We start from the raw sequence: 21677 nt of genomic DNA on the forward strand, positions 1-21677 counted from the left end.
AATTAAATATCAACCAGGATTTGAGAGAAATAAATAAAAACAAACATCCCATTAATTTATTTAAATTTATAGGGTGAAATTATGAATGATGTTTGATAAATGCCAAAATATCATTTTAAAAGAAAATTTTAATATAAATATATATATAAATGGTTGATATTTTGTATAAATTTACTACAAAATAATTGTTAATAATAGATTTATTACATACTAAACTATATTTATCATAAGTAATAAAATACCGAAATATTTTAAATAATTTAAATGTGGTGCCATTTTAGTTCTTTAAGAGATCATTATTGAGAAGAAAAAGCCTGAAATAAGTAATCCAGTTATGATTGAATTATTTTAATGACTTTTGGGTGGTGGTTGTTGTAATTTATATAAATCCTTGATTGCCTGAGATATCCTTTTGATATGCCCGATTTTGGTCACTCCCAAATCTTTAAAATCTTTCCTCTCTAGATCCAATAACTCCTTCCCCCGAATATCGTGTTTGTTGAAAGAATCCTGGTATTCCGGAAGTCCCATCTCAGTCAACCACACACAAACATCGTGACAAGACCAGTCTTTAATTAGTTTGTTGGCAATAGGTAGTGCATTAGGATCATCGACGGCATCTATTTCTATAATAAAGCTTTCTTTTTTCTTAGCGTCATAAATGGGATAGCTTTTTTGAGACTCGGATATATGTTTTTCTTTTTTAGCAATAGGGGCTTTAACCTTGTTCGGAACTGAGGAGCAAGCTAAATTTTGAGGCTTGTCTTTATTCAGAACATTGATAGGGTATTTTAAACAGAAACCCATCTCCTGCAATTTATCAAGGTCTTGTCGTAAATTTTTTTGAGCCTGTTGAAGTTTACCACATAGGGCTGGATGCTTTCGTTTAAAATCATCATGATTGCTAACGAAATCCATCACAGTTTTACTCAATTTTTTTACGGAACGAATCCAATCTGAAACATGATTCCTTAAATTGGGTAATTCCGAATTAAGTTTCCCGTTGGGACAGATATTGTTGAATTGTAAAATAACTTCGCCTAATCCTTTTTCAATGTGAGTTCTAAAAAGTTGATCAATATGACAGGATTGCCGAGCGCAATCTAAAAACAAAGTTGAAGTATTTTTAAAAGTCTCCAGGGCGATGAATTCTTCCTCTATAATGGCCGCCACTGTCGAAATACGTTTAATAAAGGGAGAAGCTATAGAATGCCTGTGTTTTAGGTCTCTGAGGGGACTCATGGCGCTGAAAATAGACTTTCTGGTAGGAGAAGTGTTGTGGGAGATTCCTTCGCTGTGCAACGAAGAAGTAGGGGGTGTTGTATTTTCCCCATTAGAAATTAAGGCTACGTGAGAATTCCACATCTTGAGGATAGCTTCGAATTCCTTATCCCTGACTAGCATCTGAGCCCTATTTTTATGAACGATCTGGATACAGCCAGGTGGCTGAATCCAAGCTTCGCCATCAACTTGCACTGGCACGCCGCCTCCCATGGATAAATAATCGTTGATTTTACTTCCCTCTTCGCCAGAAACCTTGCTTTCATTGTAAGCAAGGTGATGGCTATCCGTGATAGTAATTTTGACATGCCTACATTGGGCGATCCTGTGGTGTTGAATGTTGAGAACTTTACTCATAGCCAGCTGGTGACTACCGAAAACTGCCACTACTTCTAAAATTTTGTCATCGAAAGAAGGTGACAGGAAAATATCGTCTTCCTTTTTGCCACCCCAGAAGTTAGTCCCGCCGGCATAACTAGATATATTCAAAATGACAATACCTTGCAAACTTGGTAACGGAATCCGTATGCCATCGCACTCCAAATGCACCTTTTGTTCGAGATTTTTGAAAGTATTTTGAAGTAATTCCTTAGTGCCTAAAAGGCCGTACCACATCATGTTTCTCGTCCGACTGCATTTGTCGGGGTGTCCTTCCCGCTTATTATGGAAGTCTAAAGATATTTTGGCATCGAGCCCAATCCCAAAATAATTGTTCATGACACATTTCTCCTTCATAACGTGTAATGGGAAAGTGTCGTGATCAAGTAATGGAAGAGCAGGAGCGCACAGCGCGTCGGCATTTGCCAGCAGCACTTGTCCTATCAAATTTCCAGTGATAGATGCACATAAGCTTTCGTTCACGGCAGAATAATTGATCCTGGGTATATCCCCGATGACACTACTGTTTCCGCTTTTATCGCTGGTGTTAGTTGGCTTTTGTTTGGAAGAGTTTTGATAGGACGAGTTACCACCTATGGAGGAGGTCGTTTCGTCCATCTGATCATCTTGAACAATTGGCCTAGAGTTACGTTTGCGCGTATAATAATTATAATAGTTGTAATATTTTGCGCGATCCGTCACGGATGAGGAAGATGAGTATACGGTATCACCTTTACTAATACTCAAATTGCCGCTGTCAGGGGACGATGCCGGAACGACTAGCGGTTGAGCGAAAGATTCGGAAGAAAATAATAACCCTGATCTGAGTGTTTTGGGGCTCAATCTTCCCGAAATTTTGGCCGGTCCTATGTGAGGAAATCGGAACAAGGTATGGTAGGAGGTCTTGCTCCAGCGTCTGATGATATTATCTCTATGGCTATGATTCTTTTTATCCGATGCGGATCCGTAATCTACGGTAATCTTATTCTTATCCCTATCTTTGAAAAAAGCGTTATTATTATTGATTTTTTGATCAAAGAGCATTAAAGATACTGTGCTGGCTTTCTTTTTGCATTTAATAGGACTTTGGATTTGTAAAAGGTTTTCGGCACTGATAGCATCGTGAACCATTGTCATATCCGGCTTCAGGCTTTGAGATCTCAATCCTCTGTCTCTGTATTCCGGATCGGAAGCAGTTGCTGCTCGTCCCATAGATTCAACCCCTTCTGTGCTATCATACATGTTTTCTGCTGATTTTTCGTTGCAAAGAGAAACGTAGTTTATATGTGTGCCAGGTACGTATAATAAGTGCGGGTTGGAAGCGTGAGATGATTCCTGGGTAATCTTATTGACGTTAGTAGCAGAGGAAGACGAAGAATTAAGAGACGTTATGGAAGATGAAACGGAGGAAGAGGAAAACATAAGTTTCGCACTCAAGTGATTCGTATCTACCGTTTGACCCGAAGTATTGGAGTTAGCATTCGATATTGATTCCCGGGCGATATTCAACGATTTGTGAACGTTGATTATATCTGGAGAGGGGGAGAGTGAGGCGGTGGAGGACAAATCTTGTATAAATACGTGTGGTATGATCATGTTCTTATTTGAGTCATTATTGAAAGGCATATCACGTAGCCCGTCTTCACTTTTGCTATAATAATTACCATTTTTAGAGCCGGTTATTAAGGCGTCAAGTTTTTGTATGTTCCGTTTCAAACTATCCAATTGAATAAGCAAGGAAGCCCTGAATTCTAAGATGGAAGTGGCGACATAATGCATTTCGTCATAATCATCGGATTTCTGGTCGAAATTAAATTTGGCAGACGGTTTTTGGCTCAAAAATACTGAATCATTATCTTCTCCTTGTTCAGAAGCATCTCCGTCATAGTTTGAGCCGGAAGGTGTTCTACTCTTTGAGAAAGGAAGCCCGGTCAATGCGCTATTTTTATCGGATGGCAACATGAGAGATTTTGTGGAGAACAAATCCTCTCCTGTTATTTTAGTTCCTTCCGTCGTAAGATTATTTTTTGCAGACGTGATCATACCTCCATCATCTACGTTAGCGATATCCCGATTATCGTTAATATTTTCATCAGAAAACAACATCATATCTTCGAACGAAGAAGAAGATAGGACCATATTTCTTTTCCTCCTCCGCTCTTTAATTTCGTGTTCGTTATCGCGTTTTGGGTCAATTATCTGGAGAGGGGGGCCATTTTCGTCGTTAGAAGCACTATTATCCTTTAAAAACTCCCAGACCGCTTCATCATTGTCATCTCTATCCATCGATAAAGTACCTTGAGAATGTGCTTGATTCAAAATTTTGTTGTCTAATTTTATCATTGCCTGCTTAGCATTATAGGATAAGGTATCGGGACAACTATAGAAATGATCGTAATTTATGATATGATTCGAAATTTTGTCTAAGGAGTTAGTATTAACGGGTGTAGTCTGGTTAATTTCATCTGATTGATTATTATGAATTTGATGATTAGCTGGTATGATAGTTGCGTCAGATGAATTATTAGAGCCTTGTGCGGATAAAGGTGGATGCAAGCTTAGGGCAGAGTTTTCGGAGGGTAGCAACTTGAATTTAAAAAAATATATACATAATAAATAAATTTTGCGTTATATTAAGAAAAGAGACCAAATATGAGATCCAAAAGGCATTTAGCTATTTTTTAACAATGAAGGTGTATAAGAAATATCATAAGCCTATATGCTAGGTATGCCCACTGCATAATATCTGATAATTTAGTTGCAATGGTGAAAAGAATGTAAGTTCGCGTGTATAAGCAATATTGAATTTATTTTTAATTACGTTAATATTTATCTTTCCTTCCACCAGACTTACATCTATCTTGCACGTCTCTAATTCTTTGTCATTGAGATTTCTGGGTACCCATATATCATCCGGATGAATGAATGATAAGGATTGACCATCGTATAGATTACGGTTGAAGTCCTCAAAATTTTTAGTATCTAAGTTAGTCACATTATCAATATGATGCAAATTTTTGGTCTCGATATCATCGTTTGTATCTATGTAACTTATAGTCGTGTCGATGTTTACAGGTTCGTCCGGGTAATTTACAGTGGGTTTGTTTATGACTATCGAGGGAGCCTTTTGCGCTAAATTTGAGCGAAAGTTTTGGTTCGTTTGAATATAGAAAGGGGAATCACCTTTATAAATAATTGTAGTGATTATTAAAGTTTTTATTGATATTTCTATGTAAAATTTTTATATATAATTAAACCGCAAAAATAATCAACTCGACTTCACTAGACCTATTATATAAGTCCCTTCCACAATTATAAATATTATCAAACGAACACATATATTGACTAAATTAACCAATAAGAAAAAGTCCTATGGCAATCCTACGGAAGTTTTACACTATCATTACATTTTAAGTTAAATTTATAACAGTTATAAAAACTTATATATATTTTTAAATAAAATTTTCTATATGATTCAAATATAAATTACAAACGATCGATTTACTAGCAAATGGGGAAACAAAAATATTTTATTATTTAAAATTTTTAAATGCGTCAGACTCAGATCTAATTTTTTCAATGGTATCAATACCAGGTATTTTATTTTTTATTTACCACCAAGTCCGGTAGGGGATTCTAACTCTTTTATACGTTGTGAAAACCTAATTCAGTGCATTTTATTAGTATATATTATCTTGATGAAAACAGAACAAAGATAAATAATCTCATTGACAATTAAATTTTGAAAACAATTCAAGATCAATCGCAACCTATTCATCAAGAAAATGTTGCGTAATTCTTACATTTAGAAGTTGAAAAGTGCAAATCTTCAATTTTGGCCAAAATATTTTCGAATTTGGCAATTATGTCACGCAATTTGGCACGTAAATCCTCGATAGACTGAATTTGATTCGTTGTGTTGGCGAAATTAAAAGTATCTGTTAACGTTATTTGTAAAAAAATATTTTAGGTAACCCCATTCAAAGGTTATTACATCTCTATAGCGACCTCCTTTGACAAGAAAAAAAAACATTTTTTCCGAGAGGATGGTATGGTGAGGAAAATACGAGCATTAAATATATTTCCTGTAACCAAAACCATTTTATTTTTAAAATAAAAAAATCTGTCATAATTTATCTTCTAAGATCTTTTCATCAAATTCTTAATATATATTATTTTTTAAAAAAATTAATGTTTCCCCATTACATTCGTATTCCGCAGAAGCACTATCGTAATTTTCATCGTCTCCCGCCATGTACTTAAGCTCCTGGCTCATAAAATCGCAGCATTCAATCAACGAATCTATCTGTTTATCATAATCGCTCTTTTCCTTCTTTCCATCATACTCCTCAACATCATTCTCGGTATTCGTGAGCGTAACGTCTTTATCGATGATACCGTATTTTTTGTCCTTTGCCGATATCATCGATTTCCGCTCATTTATTTCGCCGTCTTTTATGGAGATATGTTCTATTTAACAAACGAGAATGTTTTTATTATTTGATGATAGATATTAATATAAATTAATATTATCTGGTTGCTTTATTAGCAAATTAAATTATATATGAAAACAAAATTTGCATCTTATAAAAAGAAATCTAAAAATAAATATGGAACGCAATAAGTACTCTTTTTAAAATATCGTATATTTTTCTTTTAGTTACACCCACTCTAAGTAACTCTAGCGACGAAACATTTTTTTAAAATAAAAATAGAAAGAAGAAATTAACTAATGACTCTTTCAAGATTTAACAAATTGTATTTCTAGTCATGCCAAACCTATTTATAGGCTCTTAAGTACTTTTTTCCTAAATCTTTTGCAATTGATCATAAAGCATTGCTTCAAATCGATAATTATTTTAATGGCTAAATAAAATCAATTTTAAAATAAATGAAATATTCAACGACTTAACAAAAAAATAATATAGAATTTTCAATTCAATTCTTTTAGAATTTCTAACCGCGAAGAAATTCGTTATTTAGTTTGAGAGAATGAGAGAATTGAGATAGCAGGACGGCAGAGGTAGAGAGATTCGAGAATATTTCCAATTTGGTGCGTTGTAATAAAGTAGGATATGAAGGGGAAGGACAGGAAAAAGGAGGGGGTTCCAAAGAGAAAGGAGCAGGTGATATGGGGGATAATGGACCAGTGTCATTATCGTCCTGGTAAACCATCACGCTCCACCTGTTGCATATATTATATATAATAAATTAATTTTTCAAAAAAATATAGTTTTATAAAACAATTAAATAAATATGTCATTTACAAAAATCTCTATAAAATATTTTATTTTCTTTAAAACCCTTTGAAGGGGCTATAAAATGGACGAATAGATAGGATTTCGGTTATAGGGTTATTATAAATTAAGGTAGCTCACCAATCTCGGTACAAACCAACCTTAAAATATTGAAAGCTCAAAGTTTTAAAATTATTATTTTTTAAATCTAAAACGATTTTCTGAATTGTGTAATCTGTCTAACACTCTAATTAGTGAAATTATGGATCACAAGTTATATTAAATAATAATTAAAATACCTATCTAGCATTTTAACAGAAGCTCGCTCAAATCTCTCGATGAGTGTACTTAAGGGTATGTCGTCATCGAACGAGCTACCCCAGCCTAACACACGAGATAAATCGTTACCAGTTCCTAAGGGTAATAGGCCGACTTGACACTGGAATTTTTTTTATATGAAATATAAATTAAAATTTTTTCTTTGTTTCTTTTTTCCCCTTTCTTTCTTTCTTATAAGGGAAAGAAACGTTCGTAGCAGATATGCACCGATGCTACATAATATTCAATATTAGACAAATACTTTTGATTTTTTTTACCTATACTATTGTCTGATACCAAATTATATTTTAAAAAAATCAGATTATAGAAGCATAGATATTGGTTAGAAAAAATTGGTATCTGCAGAATATCAAATTTATTATCTGCAATTTGAAATTAGGGTCAGGAATGTTTAACGCTAAAACTTAAAAAGATGGATACATATGTTTTGTGTGGATATGTTATAAAATCGGTGCTACTCTGCACAATAGTGACCTGTACTTCAAAAAAATGAATATATATTTAATTATCGATCCATATTAATTTTTATACTTTGGGTAACAAGCGTAAATTGTCAATTTCATTCAATACCCAGCTAATACTGCCATCCCCTCCACATATGAGAATACGAAAGGGCTCGAATTTACGAAATAGTTTTAATCTGGAATAATTTGTAAGTCATTTAATGCCATTAAATAAACTATCATAGAGGAGGTATATGTGGGAACCAGGGTGTCGAATCGTTAATTATAACGGCTGGGTTCCATTCTGATTATTAATTTAACATCTTATATCGGTTTATTCAATTTTGGTCTTTTAATTATATCGGCTTAGAAATTCATATTGATTCTTTTCCGTTCGTTATGGCTTTTATAACCGAATATTCTAATTTTAAAAAACTTAAGAATAAAAAAAAATAAAGTTGAATTTTATTATTTTTATAAAATAAGAATAAGAAATAACAAATTAAGTAACATTAAAAACCTTATATATTTATACTAATTTTTTTTATATAAATTCCATTAAAATAAAATAACAGTATTTTAAATTATGCTATTCAATTTTGTAATAAATAAAAATATGATTTTAAAAAAGAACCGGTTTGAACCTATTTATAACGGTTAGGTTATCTCCATATGAGATTTTTTTATAATGGTTTGGTTATGTAATGGTGGTGCATTTGCGGTTCGATACCCTGATGAAGTTTATCTCTCTATAAAAATTTTCCAAAAATCGAGAATGTTCAGATTTAAATTCGAAAAGGATTTTGCTCCTTCCAATAAATTAAATGATACATATATATATTTGTTGAATATAATTCAGCTTAGTGTTTTAATAATTATTATTTGTTGCTGTATCCTCAAAAGTATAAATAATTTGTTTAAGAATATTAAAGGAAATTTTAAACAATTAAAATGTTTTAAAATAATTATGTATCATTAAAGAAAATTTGTTTTCACAAATATATTAGAAATATTGTTATAAAAATTGTAAACAAATGATGACTTTGTAATTCAAGAATAGCATTTTAGCCGAAATAGTTAACTTATTTAATATAAGTTTATAATTTACGATTTCAATTGCCTAATTATAATTAAAGAATGCTCTAATAACCAAATTATTGGAGGTGGGCGATTCGATTTTAAAATTAAAATCTTTGACCTGGATTTAAATTTTTAATATTCTCTGATTTGTCAAAATTCCTATTTGGTCGGGAATTTAAAGCAATTATTAATAAAACCTAGGCATAAAAATTAAAATTATGTTTATAAATATTTCATTAGTAGATATGACATAAAACATAATTAACCCAAATACAGGTCCACCGTTTAGCAAATCGAATACTTGAATAGGGTTGAGATATTGTTTAAACCTACGAATTATCTTGATTCCCTGATAAATTACATAATCATTTAAATTTTCGCTAGTTTTAACTACTATCTGTGCAATTTCTTATAATATAGAAGTAAGTGAAATTTTTTTATTTAGGTATGTTTAAAGAAAACGCTTTGAGTGCCATACGTCGCTGGTTTTAAGTTGTTGAGTCAGATATCTCAAATATTATTCAACAATATAGCTAATTACACCTTTTATAATATTCAAATAAAAAGATAAATTGAAAACGGTATTAATAACCTGTTTATCCCCGGCCTTTGAATTGACGAACACTATCAACGGACTGACTCCAGTGTATTCTGAGTTGTTATTGGCATTACTGTTCGGATTGGAATTCTCATCTCGATGACTGATATGATGAAACTCGTCGTCCAAATCATCGCACATGTCGAGTTCTTGGCTACCTCCGTGCATATATATAGGTTGCACGATCGACATTTTATACGGGCCCAAAGTGCAGGCTTCGGGAAGCAAATGCTTGCAATTATTGTGAATCTAGGGATGAAGAGAAAATGATGAGGGAAGAAGGGGTGGAATATGAGTAGAACAATTTATTTATACATGTAAAACTAAACTCATGGGCGCAAAGTTTTAAACTTCAAAAAAAAATTCCTCCCGTTCTTCATATTTAGAGAATTTCTTCTTTCTATTTTAAAAAACTTTTAGTAAAGTAAATTAGGTCATGACATGGACTTTTAACAGGGTGGGTGAACGAATAGTCATTAAAAGGGAGGCGGGTGAGGGGGGGTGTGTATCCACTCAATAAACATATAGCATCCATTTTATAAATTGAATTGATTTATATTCGATATGGGGGGAACTCATTGTCATTGCCTGGGGGGGGGGAGGCTAGAGGGTTTAAATTGGGCTATATTTTAATTAGATTTATTAGGTGGATTACCAAGTTTGAAAGCAATGTATATAAATTATATATTGTTAAATAATTCAAGGGAATGAGAAAATTTAACTAACTATAGCTTGAGAATTTTTTTCATCGTTATTAATTTTCTGTTGAATCAATTGTTTTCTTACAATTAATGTTTTTATTGATGCTTTCTTTCTTCCTATTCCACAATCATGTGCAAATTTACTTAAAAAATATCTATAACTTTTTTAATTAAAAAAAACCATTTCAATTTTTTTATTTTAAATTTAATGAGAAGTTATCTTAAATAATTTATAAACTGCATTGCAAGACTATTAATGAACGATTTTATTTAATAAATGATTTTTTTTAAAATGAACCGTATATCGACACCACAAGCATCTCCAATCTTGCAATCTTAAGACACTCCCACAATTTTTGTTGCATGTGGAACATTTTGAATGAACGGGTAAATTACCTTCTACCCATTGGTGAGGCATTATAAGATTCTTTAATTGGTTAATTTTATAAATAAAGTTATAATATTTATTACACGTGTTTAACTTAATTTAAAAATTGTATCAGATAAAGGCATTTATAAAACTAGGATTACAAATAATTTAATAAAGAAATTAATCGATAGCATCAGATTAAAACTTATTCATTTATTTATAAGATAATATTTTAATAAATAAGTAGCGCTGTAAAGTAAAGCTTCCATCTAAAGAGGAAAGAATATTCGTTATGTTATTGAAAAGGAAAGAGGAACGCGTTATTTTTTTTTTAAATTTTATAAATTAAATAATTTGATCAATTTCAGCTGAGTTTTCAGACAAATATTAACAAAGTTTTTACACACTTTCTTTTATAATTTTAGCATAACTTAAAAGTAACTCGATAAATTTCTAAAATAAGGGTAACTTGTAAAGAGAGCCCTGCAGGTCGGCCTGAAGCCGGGTTTGGGCTTAAAAATTTTTGGATCGGGCTCAAGTCTTAAAAAAAAATTTCTCAAAATAAAATCATCATTTATCTATGATAAGGACAAAGCAATTAGTGATTTTCATTTCATTTTATATCTCGACAAAATGTATAATGTATAATAATACATTGTCAGCATCTTCAATGATGTATTTTCTCATAGAAGCTAATGTTGTCCATTTACAATTGTTGATAGCTTTTATGACGCATCTTTTATGACACTTGAATTTACAAACTTTATTGGTATAAAATGAATAAATGTAGAAAACAATAAAAATAAATAAATAATTTTAAGGAAATAATAATGGTTTTAAATAGCCATAATATGCTTGCTTGCTATATTTCTTTCTTTCTTTGAAAATGTAAAATATATGCCAAGTTATTTAGAGTATGCAAAAAAAGTATGTTCCGGTTTGGATAAGTTTGCATTTGTTGCCTAGTGTTGGAAGCATATATTATATAGTATTGAATATACTTTCGCAAGATAAGCCATGGAAGGTAACGCCTGATAAAGCTTCTCGACATATGTTGCAATAGGTTGGTCGGGCATGAGACGAGTTGTACCAATTGTGTTGACCGGTCATATTGATAGGTGTTATGGTTTCCTTAAATAATAAAAAAACTTCAATTTTTCCCCCATCTTTTCTTGTCTCCTTTATTTATCTTTCTTTCTCTCCTTTTTTTTTCCTTCCATTTTTCCTTTTTAATTTTCTTTTTTATCATCCATAATTAATATCAATTAGTTGTGGTTGTAAGTTGAAGGTAATTTTGTTCTAATGTTGATATCATTCGAATATTTTTAATAAACGTTTTTTACTCATTTATAATGATAGCTTTAAATAACTAAATATTTCATAGTAACAATAAAGGATCCTGAATATAAAGGAAGACAACCCACCGAACCGGTTTACAAATCTGATATGATTGCCACTATTATTATTACAATATTTTTATCAATATCTAAAGTGCTAAATCTTATGTGACAAAACTAAATTTTATTTTGTAATCATATTTCATTACTTTATGATTAATTTTTATTTTAACCCCGTAAGTTAATTAAATATTTATTCGAAATTAAAGTCTAGTAGTCGGGACTCAAAAAATTTGTCTCTTGGAAAGTATTTTTTTAAAACTAATGCGCACTCTGAATCTGTAGTAATTGTCATGCGTTGCAAGTATTTTAAAAATTTTCCAAATATTTATTACAAATTTGAATCAATAAATAGCGAATGTAGTCGCATTATAATTAATTGAGACATGTCAAAAAATGTTTATACATAATTGGTTGCATCAAAACGGGAATAAATGAATTTCTCTTCAAGTGAAAAATTTACTTTCATTTTTATTTTAAGAAAATTTAATAGTTTACATCGATATATAAGTATATCAAATTATACCAACATGAGAAATAATAATAAAATGAATAAATTAAAGTTATTTTGTTGGTCGAATTCCGAGAAATCAAAAGTTAATCTCAAAAAATGTTTTAAAAAAGTATGATCATGTAAAATAATCAATTAATTCTTTTCTTTCTTTATTTCTTATTTTCTTTAATTATTCATTCCTTTCTTTTTTCATTTATTCTTTCGTTCTTTCCTTCTTTCTTTTACATTTTTCGTAAAAGTCTTAACTTTAAAAATAATCTTTTTTTTTAATTAGATATAATTATTATTTAATCCTTTACATGATTGTTAGTTTTTACGTTAATATTTTTGAAGAGATTCATCCATGTTTCCATTTCTTTCCTACTTTCCGTGGCTATAACTATCGATCTAGATGGCGTAATTATCTTAAAAGGTAAATAATTTTTTTGTGATAATGATTAATTACATCTAATAGTTATTTTTCAATTATTTTGTAAAAATATAAATGATAAGGGGACAATTATTTTTATATAATGAAAAAATTCAATTTATTTGACAAATTAATTATATAAAAATTGAATGAGTTTTTTTTTTAAAAAATAGATAGATTTTAATTTAGAAATCTATACTTCGCGATGAATGTTTTTTTTTGTTTGGTTTGATAAGGTAATATATCATAATTAATAAATAAATTATATTTAAAATTTTATATTATATATTATTTATCAAATATAATTTTATAATAAATTTTCTCCCTATACTCCCCCCCCCCTCCCACTACAGAAGAATTTAAAAGAAAAATTGGTAAAAGTTAACAAAATTATGGATACTCCTATGTATCAAAGGCATACAAGAATAGGATTCGTTTGGAATGTCGAATTAAATAAGTGCTTATTCGTATTCGCACGACTCATCAAATATTCGATTCAATAAAAAAATTCTTTTAGTTTTCAAGATCGAAAAAATTGATCAAATTTTGCATAAGATGATAGATTGTGAAAATAAAATTTTAAATAGAAAGAAACATGTTTCCGAATAATTTTGAATATTTTATCGATAAATATTTCATGTAATGAAAGAGAATATTTTTACTAAAAATTTTATCCATCATTTGTTCGTTCTGAGCTTAATCATCATAATGGCAAGGTAGTTTAATAAAGCAAAATCTATTAGTTTGAAATCTTGATGTCCGACTACCAAAATTTAAAAAAAATTTTTTGGTACCATGCCTTAAGGGGAGAGGTGGCAGGAGCGCAGCTAAAAATTTTGGGGAACCCCTTGAATTTTTGCAAATTTTAGTTTAGAATTACTTTTTTTTCTCTAATTTTTATTAATCATGCCTTGATAAATGGAGCACTTATATATTTTTTTGAATGTTGGTACTAATATTTTATAATATTGAATATATCTTGACTTGATAAACTGGGCAACATAATAAATAATACTTTGAAATATTACAAAAAAACTTTTCTTCGATAACTCATTTCATATTATTGACAATATTCTGTGGTATATTTAGATAATATTTCTTATTTGAAGAAAATATTGTGCTTATAAAATTATATGGGAATAATCCTTCATAGGTTTCTTTCCTAAATAAGAATAACCTGAAGTGCATCAAAAAATTTGAAACCCACCCCATGTACTTAAAATAAAAATAGAATTTCTAAAAAAAAAGATATAGCATATATATTTGATATTCCTCATTTAAAATACTCGTTTCTATTTTTTAAAAAATTGCAAATGTTAAACTACCCCCTCCCCCTTTCCTACTTTTAATTTTAATAAATCTATTCGCATTTCCAACACAATTCTTTACGCACAATAAATTTTATAACTTTGATAGGCAAATGTGAGATTCTATAAAAAATTAAATATTAGAAAAGCTACGATCAGATTCATACCGCAAAAATCTTAGCACCCCCCCCCTCCCATTTTCTCCTTAGCCCCATCTCCACAATTTGAGGGTGGCTTCTTAAGACCTGTGTTGCGATATTACATAATTATCGTCAATATACCTTAACTATAAATGAAATAAAATACATTCTTAAAAATAATAAAATAAAAATATATATTTACGTTGAATAAACCATATTAATGCTATTGCCACTTATAAAATGTATAAGTAATAAAAAAGAAAATAATTTTAGCACATTAATTGGTTATAATTTTTTTGGTTGTATTTTAATTATGTTACTTAATTAATATTAATTGCTACAATCTTTTTTTGTGTTACCAAATAATATTAATATAAAATACTTTTACCTTCGTAATAAATTAATTAAAACTTTTTTTTATTATATATAATTCCAATGAAAAAGATGAATTTAACATATCAAAAAAAATATATATCTTCACGAGTCAAAAAAAAATATCTTATTATTTATATACTATAAATTAGTGATCTGCATCGGGCCTAATTTTTCAAGCCCGGCCCGGCCCGAAATTTTTTTTAAAAAAGTTTTGCCGGCTCGCCTCGAGCCCGATTTTTTTTTAAATTTACCGGCCCGGCCCAAATTTATTTAAATATAGAAATTAATTTTTATAATTACAAAATAAAAGACATATGTTATATGATGTCTAGTTTCTATAAATAAAATATTTTTATTTTACATAAAAAATTCAATATAAAATTGATAAATTTAGATATATTTAAAAAAATTTCCCAGGCCCGACCCGACCCGGCCCGAATTTTTTTTAAAAATATTAGGCCCGAGCTCAGCCCTACTTTTGCAGATCTCTATTATAAATATTAATTATAGTTCGGAAATTTTTAAAAACACATAAATTTAGTATAAGTATAAATTTTAAAATCTTAAATATGGCTTTTAAATACTTATTATTTGCTTGTTATGTCCAATTTAAAACATGATCCTTGTGAAATTTTTGGCGGCCCAGGACGAATATGGCAGTTGCCCTTTAAAACCAATAATTTACCTAAGCCTTAAAGAAATCCAAATTAGCAAAAAAAGAGAAAAATTCAAATAAATGGAGAAGAAAGAAAATTTAGTGGCCCCTAAAATGGTTTAATTTTGACGACCCGTAGGCAGATGAAAATATAGGGGTAAGTGATGGTTTGGCTAATTTTGATTTCCTTTATTTTTTACAAATTCTTATCTTTCTTGCTAATTTTGATTTCTTTGGGGGGGGGGGGGGGGGTAAAAGATATTAAAGATGTAGGAGGGTAGTACCATTTTTCAAGTAGGAGGGGGGGAGTAATATTGTCATTGACATAGGGGTGTGGAGGTGCCTGCTACTAAGTAATTAAAACCTGCAAGTAATTATATACTACTAAAATGATTTCTATGTTGGGAGTTTTTTGCTAAAAATGATAGATAAATTGATATAAGAATTTGCAATTGGTGGAGATCGGGAGTACTAAAGGGTTAAAATTTGGCAGGTAGTTATTTTTTTTTGCTTTATTAAAGGTTAATATAAAATAAAAACCACAAAAATTAATAGAATAAACATGGGGAAAAACATAAAATTTAAAATTCTTTATAAAATAATATTTATTTTAAGTGGAGAAGAAGTGTGTTCTGTTTTGTATCATAATCGAAAAGACTGTAAATATTCGATTCAGGTTCAAAATTTTTAGGACAATTATTATTATTGTTATATATTTTAAAAAATCTACACAATAGAGAGAAAGTAATTATATCAGTGTAATTTGGTGGAAAGGTGACCTTGCCAAGTAACAAGGTAAAAAATAAACGCAATTTCTGTAAAAAAAATGGGGAAATGCTATCTCCAGCCATCTTTTACATTCTGCATAGATTCGTTTAAACAAGATAACAAATATTTTTTAAGGTTACGTTAGACGATTACATATATATATATATAACTATTAGCAATTTACCCAAAGTATCGATCGAATAGATTGAGGTGCAATAAACCCTGTCTAATTTGGGCATTAGAGGGACCAAGATTTGTGCCCAACTTAGACAGTTACCCAATTTACCAAGTCAATTTATAATCAAATACTTTAGTTAAAGGGAATTTGATTAGGACTCAAAATTTTAATCAAATTAGGGAGTTGCCCGGTAAGAGATTGAATTATACAGGTTTTACTGTAATGTAACTTTATTATTCGTAAAAATAAGAGTTTAAAAAAAGCTTTCAATATCTATATTTTTAGAGAAGTAAAAATAAAAAAATCAAATTTAGACCTATACATTAAACACAAGATTTAAAATTAATAAAGGAATTTTTTTTCAGAAGCCCAAACCGTTAAGTGTTAAGTTATGGTCATTAAGGTTAAAAATATTTTAAAAAGGTTTCAAAATTTTTCAAGAAATTGGGAAAAAATATGTGATATAAAAAGATTGATTAAAAAAAGAGGGGAATTAAATAGCAATTTAGTAACTCCCCAAGGATAAAATAATAAAGTGTCTCAATTCTCAAAAAAAATTGAAATGGCCTTACAATTAAATAAAAGCGATTTAAAAAACGACTAAAATTTCTGTATATATAAAGAATGGGTCAGCTATTTTTAAGAATTTTCCCAAGGTTTAGTTAGGGTTTATTAAATTATTTCCCTCCGGAACACTTTTTTAGAATCTAAAAAAGAGGATAGAATTCCTAAGGGCAAAATTTTGATTCTAACTAAATTTGTGCGATAACTGAAATTAGAATCTTATAATATCGGGTGGCGAATTTCGGGTGAAAATTTTGTCCACCAACAAATTCAAAATTATTTCACTATCGAATAGCGTTATGCATCTTTTGAGAGCTCGAATTAATCTAATTAAACTCTGCAGAATTAATTTGATGTATTATCAAAATTGAATCGATATTTCGCCCCTGAAAAATTTATTGTGTACAACATATATGATATTTCAAACTTTAACAAAAAAATATGAATATGCTAATTTTAATCAATTATTTTATATTCCTTAGACACTGTGTGTCCGCTAATGCGTCTGACCCACGGCTATTAAGGGCTTTTCAATTATATAAAATTGGAAATGAAAGGCTCGATGTCCTCCCTAGTACTTCCATTAAAATTTTATAAATGGCAATGAATGGCATGCGATTAGGCTTCAACATAGTTCCTATAATTGCGTTAGTTTATAATTATCGTTAGCCCAGGTCTAGCCTGTCTGATCAAAAATATCAGACCATTGTATAGGCTAAAAAAAAGGTTAACTCAGTAAAATCCAAATCCCTTACCTCAACCGAATTCCCCAATAAAAGCAATGGAGTCACTCTAGTGAATAAGAAAAGTTGTAAAATCTCTTAACATGAGATTTCTTGCTTCATCCATCATTTCGTCATACTTTAATTATGACCGCGTTTTACAATAAAAAGTCGGCAAATATTATTGTAAAATTTTTAACTATTTTTGTTACTAGTTTCATGTTATATACAATATATTTTAATTAGGTTTTTATATAGTAATTTTTAAATACTTTTTTATACCCATCTCATGTTATAAATTATACAGTATATTTTAATTTTGTACGAGTATCAAAAATGGAAAATAGTAAGGCAAAATTTTTTTTTAAATAAATTTCTTAATTGGTAGTATCAAATTTAATAAAATATTGTAAAAAAAATGTATTATAATATGATATTAATAATGTATTATATTAATGCATTAAACTTCTTTCTTTTTAAAGACTTCTTTCTTAAATATTAAATTAGTTAATGTAATGTAATATAAAATAATTTATGAAAAATTTCAATAATTTAATATTAAAAATCTAAACTTTTTCTTCAATAGATTTCGTTTTAAAAATGTGTTTTGTATTAAATGAGACATAATTTAGAAATAAATTTTTGTAAAATATATCCTCCTTCCTTAAACTACGGTCATATACCAGCGCGTTATAACATTTAAGCAGATAATGTTGAAAGGTACCAAACCCGAACGCGTTGTAGAACACCGTTATATTTGGATATTTCGTATTCGATATTAAAATATATTTAAAACTACTCTGCATAATTTATAATTTAATTTTTTAAATATAATGAGTACCACAATTTCACAAACACTCAAAAGCTATATGCTCTGCTATGGCTTTAGTCCTAATTTAGAAATAAAAAATTTTTGACTGTAAGAAAAAAAGGGAAATTATCTCTAGATTATAGTTTGTATTGTGTATATTATAAACATTTAAAAAATTAATCTAATTTAAAGTAATCTAAACATCTGAACCTATAATATTGTCCCCAAGTTTCTCTAATTATTTGAAAGCGAATTTTCCTATATTTCAAAATCAAAAGAGATAGAATGCTTTGATTTTAAACTTATTATAAATATATTCTAAAATTTAAAAAATATATATTGTATTTAAATATACCGAGAAGCTATTTTTCAAGTTTTTGGTGCTGGTTTCAGCCACGCTGACGTGCTTCAAATCGATCTCGTCAAATATTGAGGACTGTGATTTTTTCAAAACATTCAAATTTTTTTTTTAATATTTTAATAAATTTAAAGGGATATTTTATTTTTACATTTACTGTCAAGAAGAATTAAATTTTTAAATAAAAATATCAAGTGTATAAAGAAATTTTTAATAAAATATATACTATTGTATAATAGGAAAATGACAGAAATGTCTTTTATTTTGTTTAAAAAAACAGTGATAAATTATCGGAGAAAAAAATAGGAAAAGAGGAAGACCATTAAATGGCTTTTAAAATAAAATATTCACATCTTATACAATTACTATCAATAATATATTGGAAAGGTTTTCTTTATTTATTTTTTGTTGTACTTATAGTTATGTTATATTTTTTTTATTTGTAGAATAATGAAATTACAATATATTTTGTCGACCAAATAAGTTAATTGCTATGTTATAATATATAAGAAACTCGTAGAGATTCACATTTACAGACTTGTCACGAGTGTACAAAAAACCAGAGTTTATAAAATTTGGCCATTTTTATAAGTTTTTAACAACCCAGCCAGCCTGGATTTTCCCGCGTTTCAAATATTGCATTTTTTACTTTAAAACTTTCAGGTTGCAGATCTTTATATATATAATGAATACGTTTAAAAAATTTTAAGAGATACCAAAGGGACTAATTTTTCCTTATTACCAATAGAAATAGGGAGGTCATTATTTTTTTATGTCAATAAGTTAGATTTTAATGAATTTGTTGTCAAATTTTGAAAAAAAATTATCCCCTTCAATGCCAACGATTAAAAGATTTTTTTACAACACATCAGCACATCTTTTATATAGCAGTTCAAATACTTTCTTACCCATTTGTAGCGCAGATAATTAATATTTAGTAAATGTGACCATGGGGGCAGGCCTGTCTAAGATTATTGTCAAAATTTTGGATTTTATAAGAGTAACCTCTAAATTACATTTTTAAATATAGCATTATGAAAACGTATCACAAATACTTATGATAAGTAATCAGTAATATACCTTTTCATCCTTAGCATAATATAGCTTTTGATTTCCAAGTCGAAAGTACCTTTTCTGCCATCGCTAAATAAATAATATAATATCTAAATTTATATATTAAGGGCATAATTCAAATTCTCGCGAAAATGAAGTTGTGATTATAAAGGAAAGTAATTCATTTTTTTACTTGTTTCTAAAACACTCACCATATCGATTAAATTCGTTATTTATTGTGATCACGCATGTAAAAGTACATTTAAAAAAGACTAAATTGGTCCTTAGAAAATCAAATCTACTAAATCTATATAAAATTAAATCTTTATATTTCTTTTATGGATCGGAGACAAAAAAACTTTACTACAACCCTGACGATTTTGAAAATAAAACCTTTCAGCTCAGATAACACATAAATAATATGAAGGACACACATTTCAAATAGAACCTCTACCCATAATCTAACCAAATCCAGATAAATTCGATTGTTAGAAAAGAAAGAACACTCTGAGATTCGTTCAACAGATTATATGGAACAAAACATCACATCAGAAATGCCGTTACTCCTTTTCTCAACTATGGTGGTCAAAAAAAATAATATTATCCAAGAAATTACTTCTCTAAACTATTAAATCCATCTTGAGCCTTCAAGTATCGTATAAACATGCGTCGCGGCTACAAATAAAAGCTCACTAGAATACTTCGTTAAAATCCAAGATCAAAAATGTATTAATATTTAATTTTAGGAAAATATAAGTAAGAATAAAATATATTTTTATTAGATTAATTCTAAAATTAAATAATTATCACCATTAACTAACCCTGCATTCACAGTTAGCGAGCATTCACAGAAGTATATAGAAAAACCGCGCCAATATGAATGAGGGGTCAAAAAAACAGCCAGCACTTATCTCATATTCGGCATATTAATATTAAAAGCATATTAAAGAAAAAGGTGATTTCCATTAACAAATTAATGATAATTGTTTTTTTTTTTGAATCAAACCTATAAAAAAAGGTGATATGTTTAACTTTTAATATATCTATTTTTCTAAACAACTTGGCTAATGGTATTTTTAAATATGACCCGTTTGAACTTTTAACTAAAATAAGGTGGCAGAAAAACTTGGATCTACAAATCTTGAGGTTTATATTATATTATTTTGGCTAAAACCTTAATCGAGCTGTTTACCCAAGCAGTTTAACATCACTAAGCAATGATATTTCTCAGAATTTAAAGAAAAAGTTTTGTTAACTTGTTTTAAATACAATAAACCAAAGAATTTATCAACGAAGAATTTCTATTGCTAATATAACCAGAGATACAAACCGAACCCAATCCGTTAAAAATTTGCCACTCGAACCGGTATTTCTAAAGAGGTCTGCGAATAGGGTCGAGCCTTTTGATAACCTAAATCTTTTAAAGATTATCAATAATAAATTTCGATTTTTAGATATTTTTGCACATTGCTATTTGAGAAACAAGTGTTCCCAACCATAGAATATTTTCCCTCCTTATCTTATAGATATTATTTGACAAAATAGAATCTTGAAAATTTATTTATTGTATATATGACTTAAAAGGGATTGATAAAATATTAAAAAATGTGCCGCTCTGTAATAGATCTAAAATATTGTTAGAGCAGGCTAAATGTAAATTCGCCAGCTATACTTCTCACAAACATGCTGATAATTTTTGATAGACTATTCTGTTTTTTTCCAATGGTATTAGTCAATGACGATACGATCTTTAGCATATCTCAATATAACATTGCAAATGAGTTTATTTTTAATAATATTACCTTCTGTTCTTTTTGTTTAAATAAGTTGTACCTATATAATAGCTTTTTGAAACTCTAATAAATCAAGTTGATTTCTCAAATAATAACGTTATTTACACATTGTAAATCCAAATAATGCCTATACTACCATTTCTCTTATCTCTCATCTTATAGCGACTCAATAATTGGTCAATGCTTGCCGAAATATATATTGTAGC

The 21677-nt window shown here is 29.1% G+C and overlaps 1 protein-coding gene across 5 annotated transcripts in view; it reads right to left on the reverse strand.

The window, feature by feature from the left end:
• Positions 1-220: 220 nt before the first annotated feature.
• Positions 221-21677, reverse strand: part of LOC135922514 (uncharacterized) — a 60666-nt gene continuing 39209 nt past the window's right edge. For 2 of the 5 annotated variants that reach the window (XM_065456876.1, XM_065456879.1), the window contains exons 3-17: positions 19706-19768; positions 18623-18703; positions 12638-12742; positions 11429-11558; positions 11082-11188; positions 10356-10484; positions 9351-9605; positions 9025-9107; positions 7767-7875; positions 7196-7335; positions 6621-6844; positions 5866-6129; positions 5463-5597; positions 4481-4842; positions 221-4245 (exon numbers count right to left, since the gene is read on the reverse strand). In XM_065456876.1, the coding sequence (XP_065312948.1) occupies positions 349-4245; positions 4481-4842; positions 5463-5597; positions 5866-6129; positions 6621-6844; positions 7196-7335; positions 7767-7875; positions 9025-9107; positions 9351-9605; positions 10356-10484; positions 11082-11188; positions 11429-11558; positions 12638-12742; positions 18623-18703; positions 19706-19768 (6084 nt within the window). In that variant the 3' untranslated portion in view covers positions 221-348. The remainder of the gene's footprint in view (positions 4246-4480; positions 4843-5462; positions 5598-5865; positions 6130-6620; positions 6845-7195; positions 7336-7766; positions 7876-9024; positions 9108-9350; positions 9606-10355; positions 10485-11081; positions 11189-11428; positions 11559-12637; positions 12743-18622; positions 18704-19705; positions 19769-21677) is intronic. The other 3 variants (XM_065456877.1, XM_065456880.1, XM_065456878.1) reach the window with 3 other exon arrangements.

The sequence above is a fragment of the Gordionus sp. m RMFG-2023 genome, chromosome 1 (assembly GCF_954871325.1).
Source record: "Gordionus sp. m RMFG-2023 chromosome 1, tfGorSpeb1-WG-v2, whole genome shotgun sequence".
Lineage (NCBI taxonomy): Eukaryota > Metazoa > Nematomorpha > Gordioida > Chordodea > Parachordodidae > Gordionus > Gordionus sp. m RMFG-2023.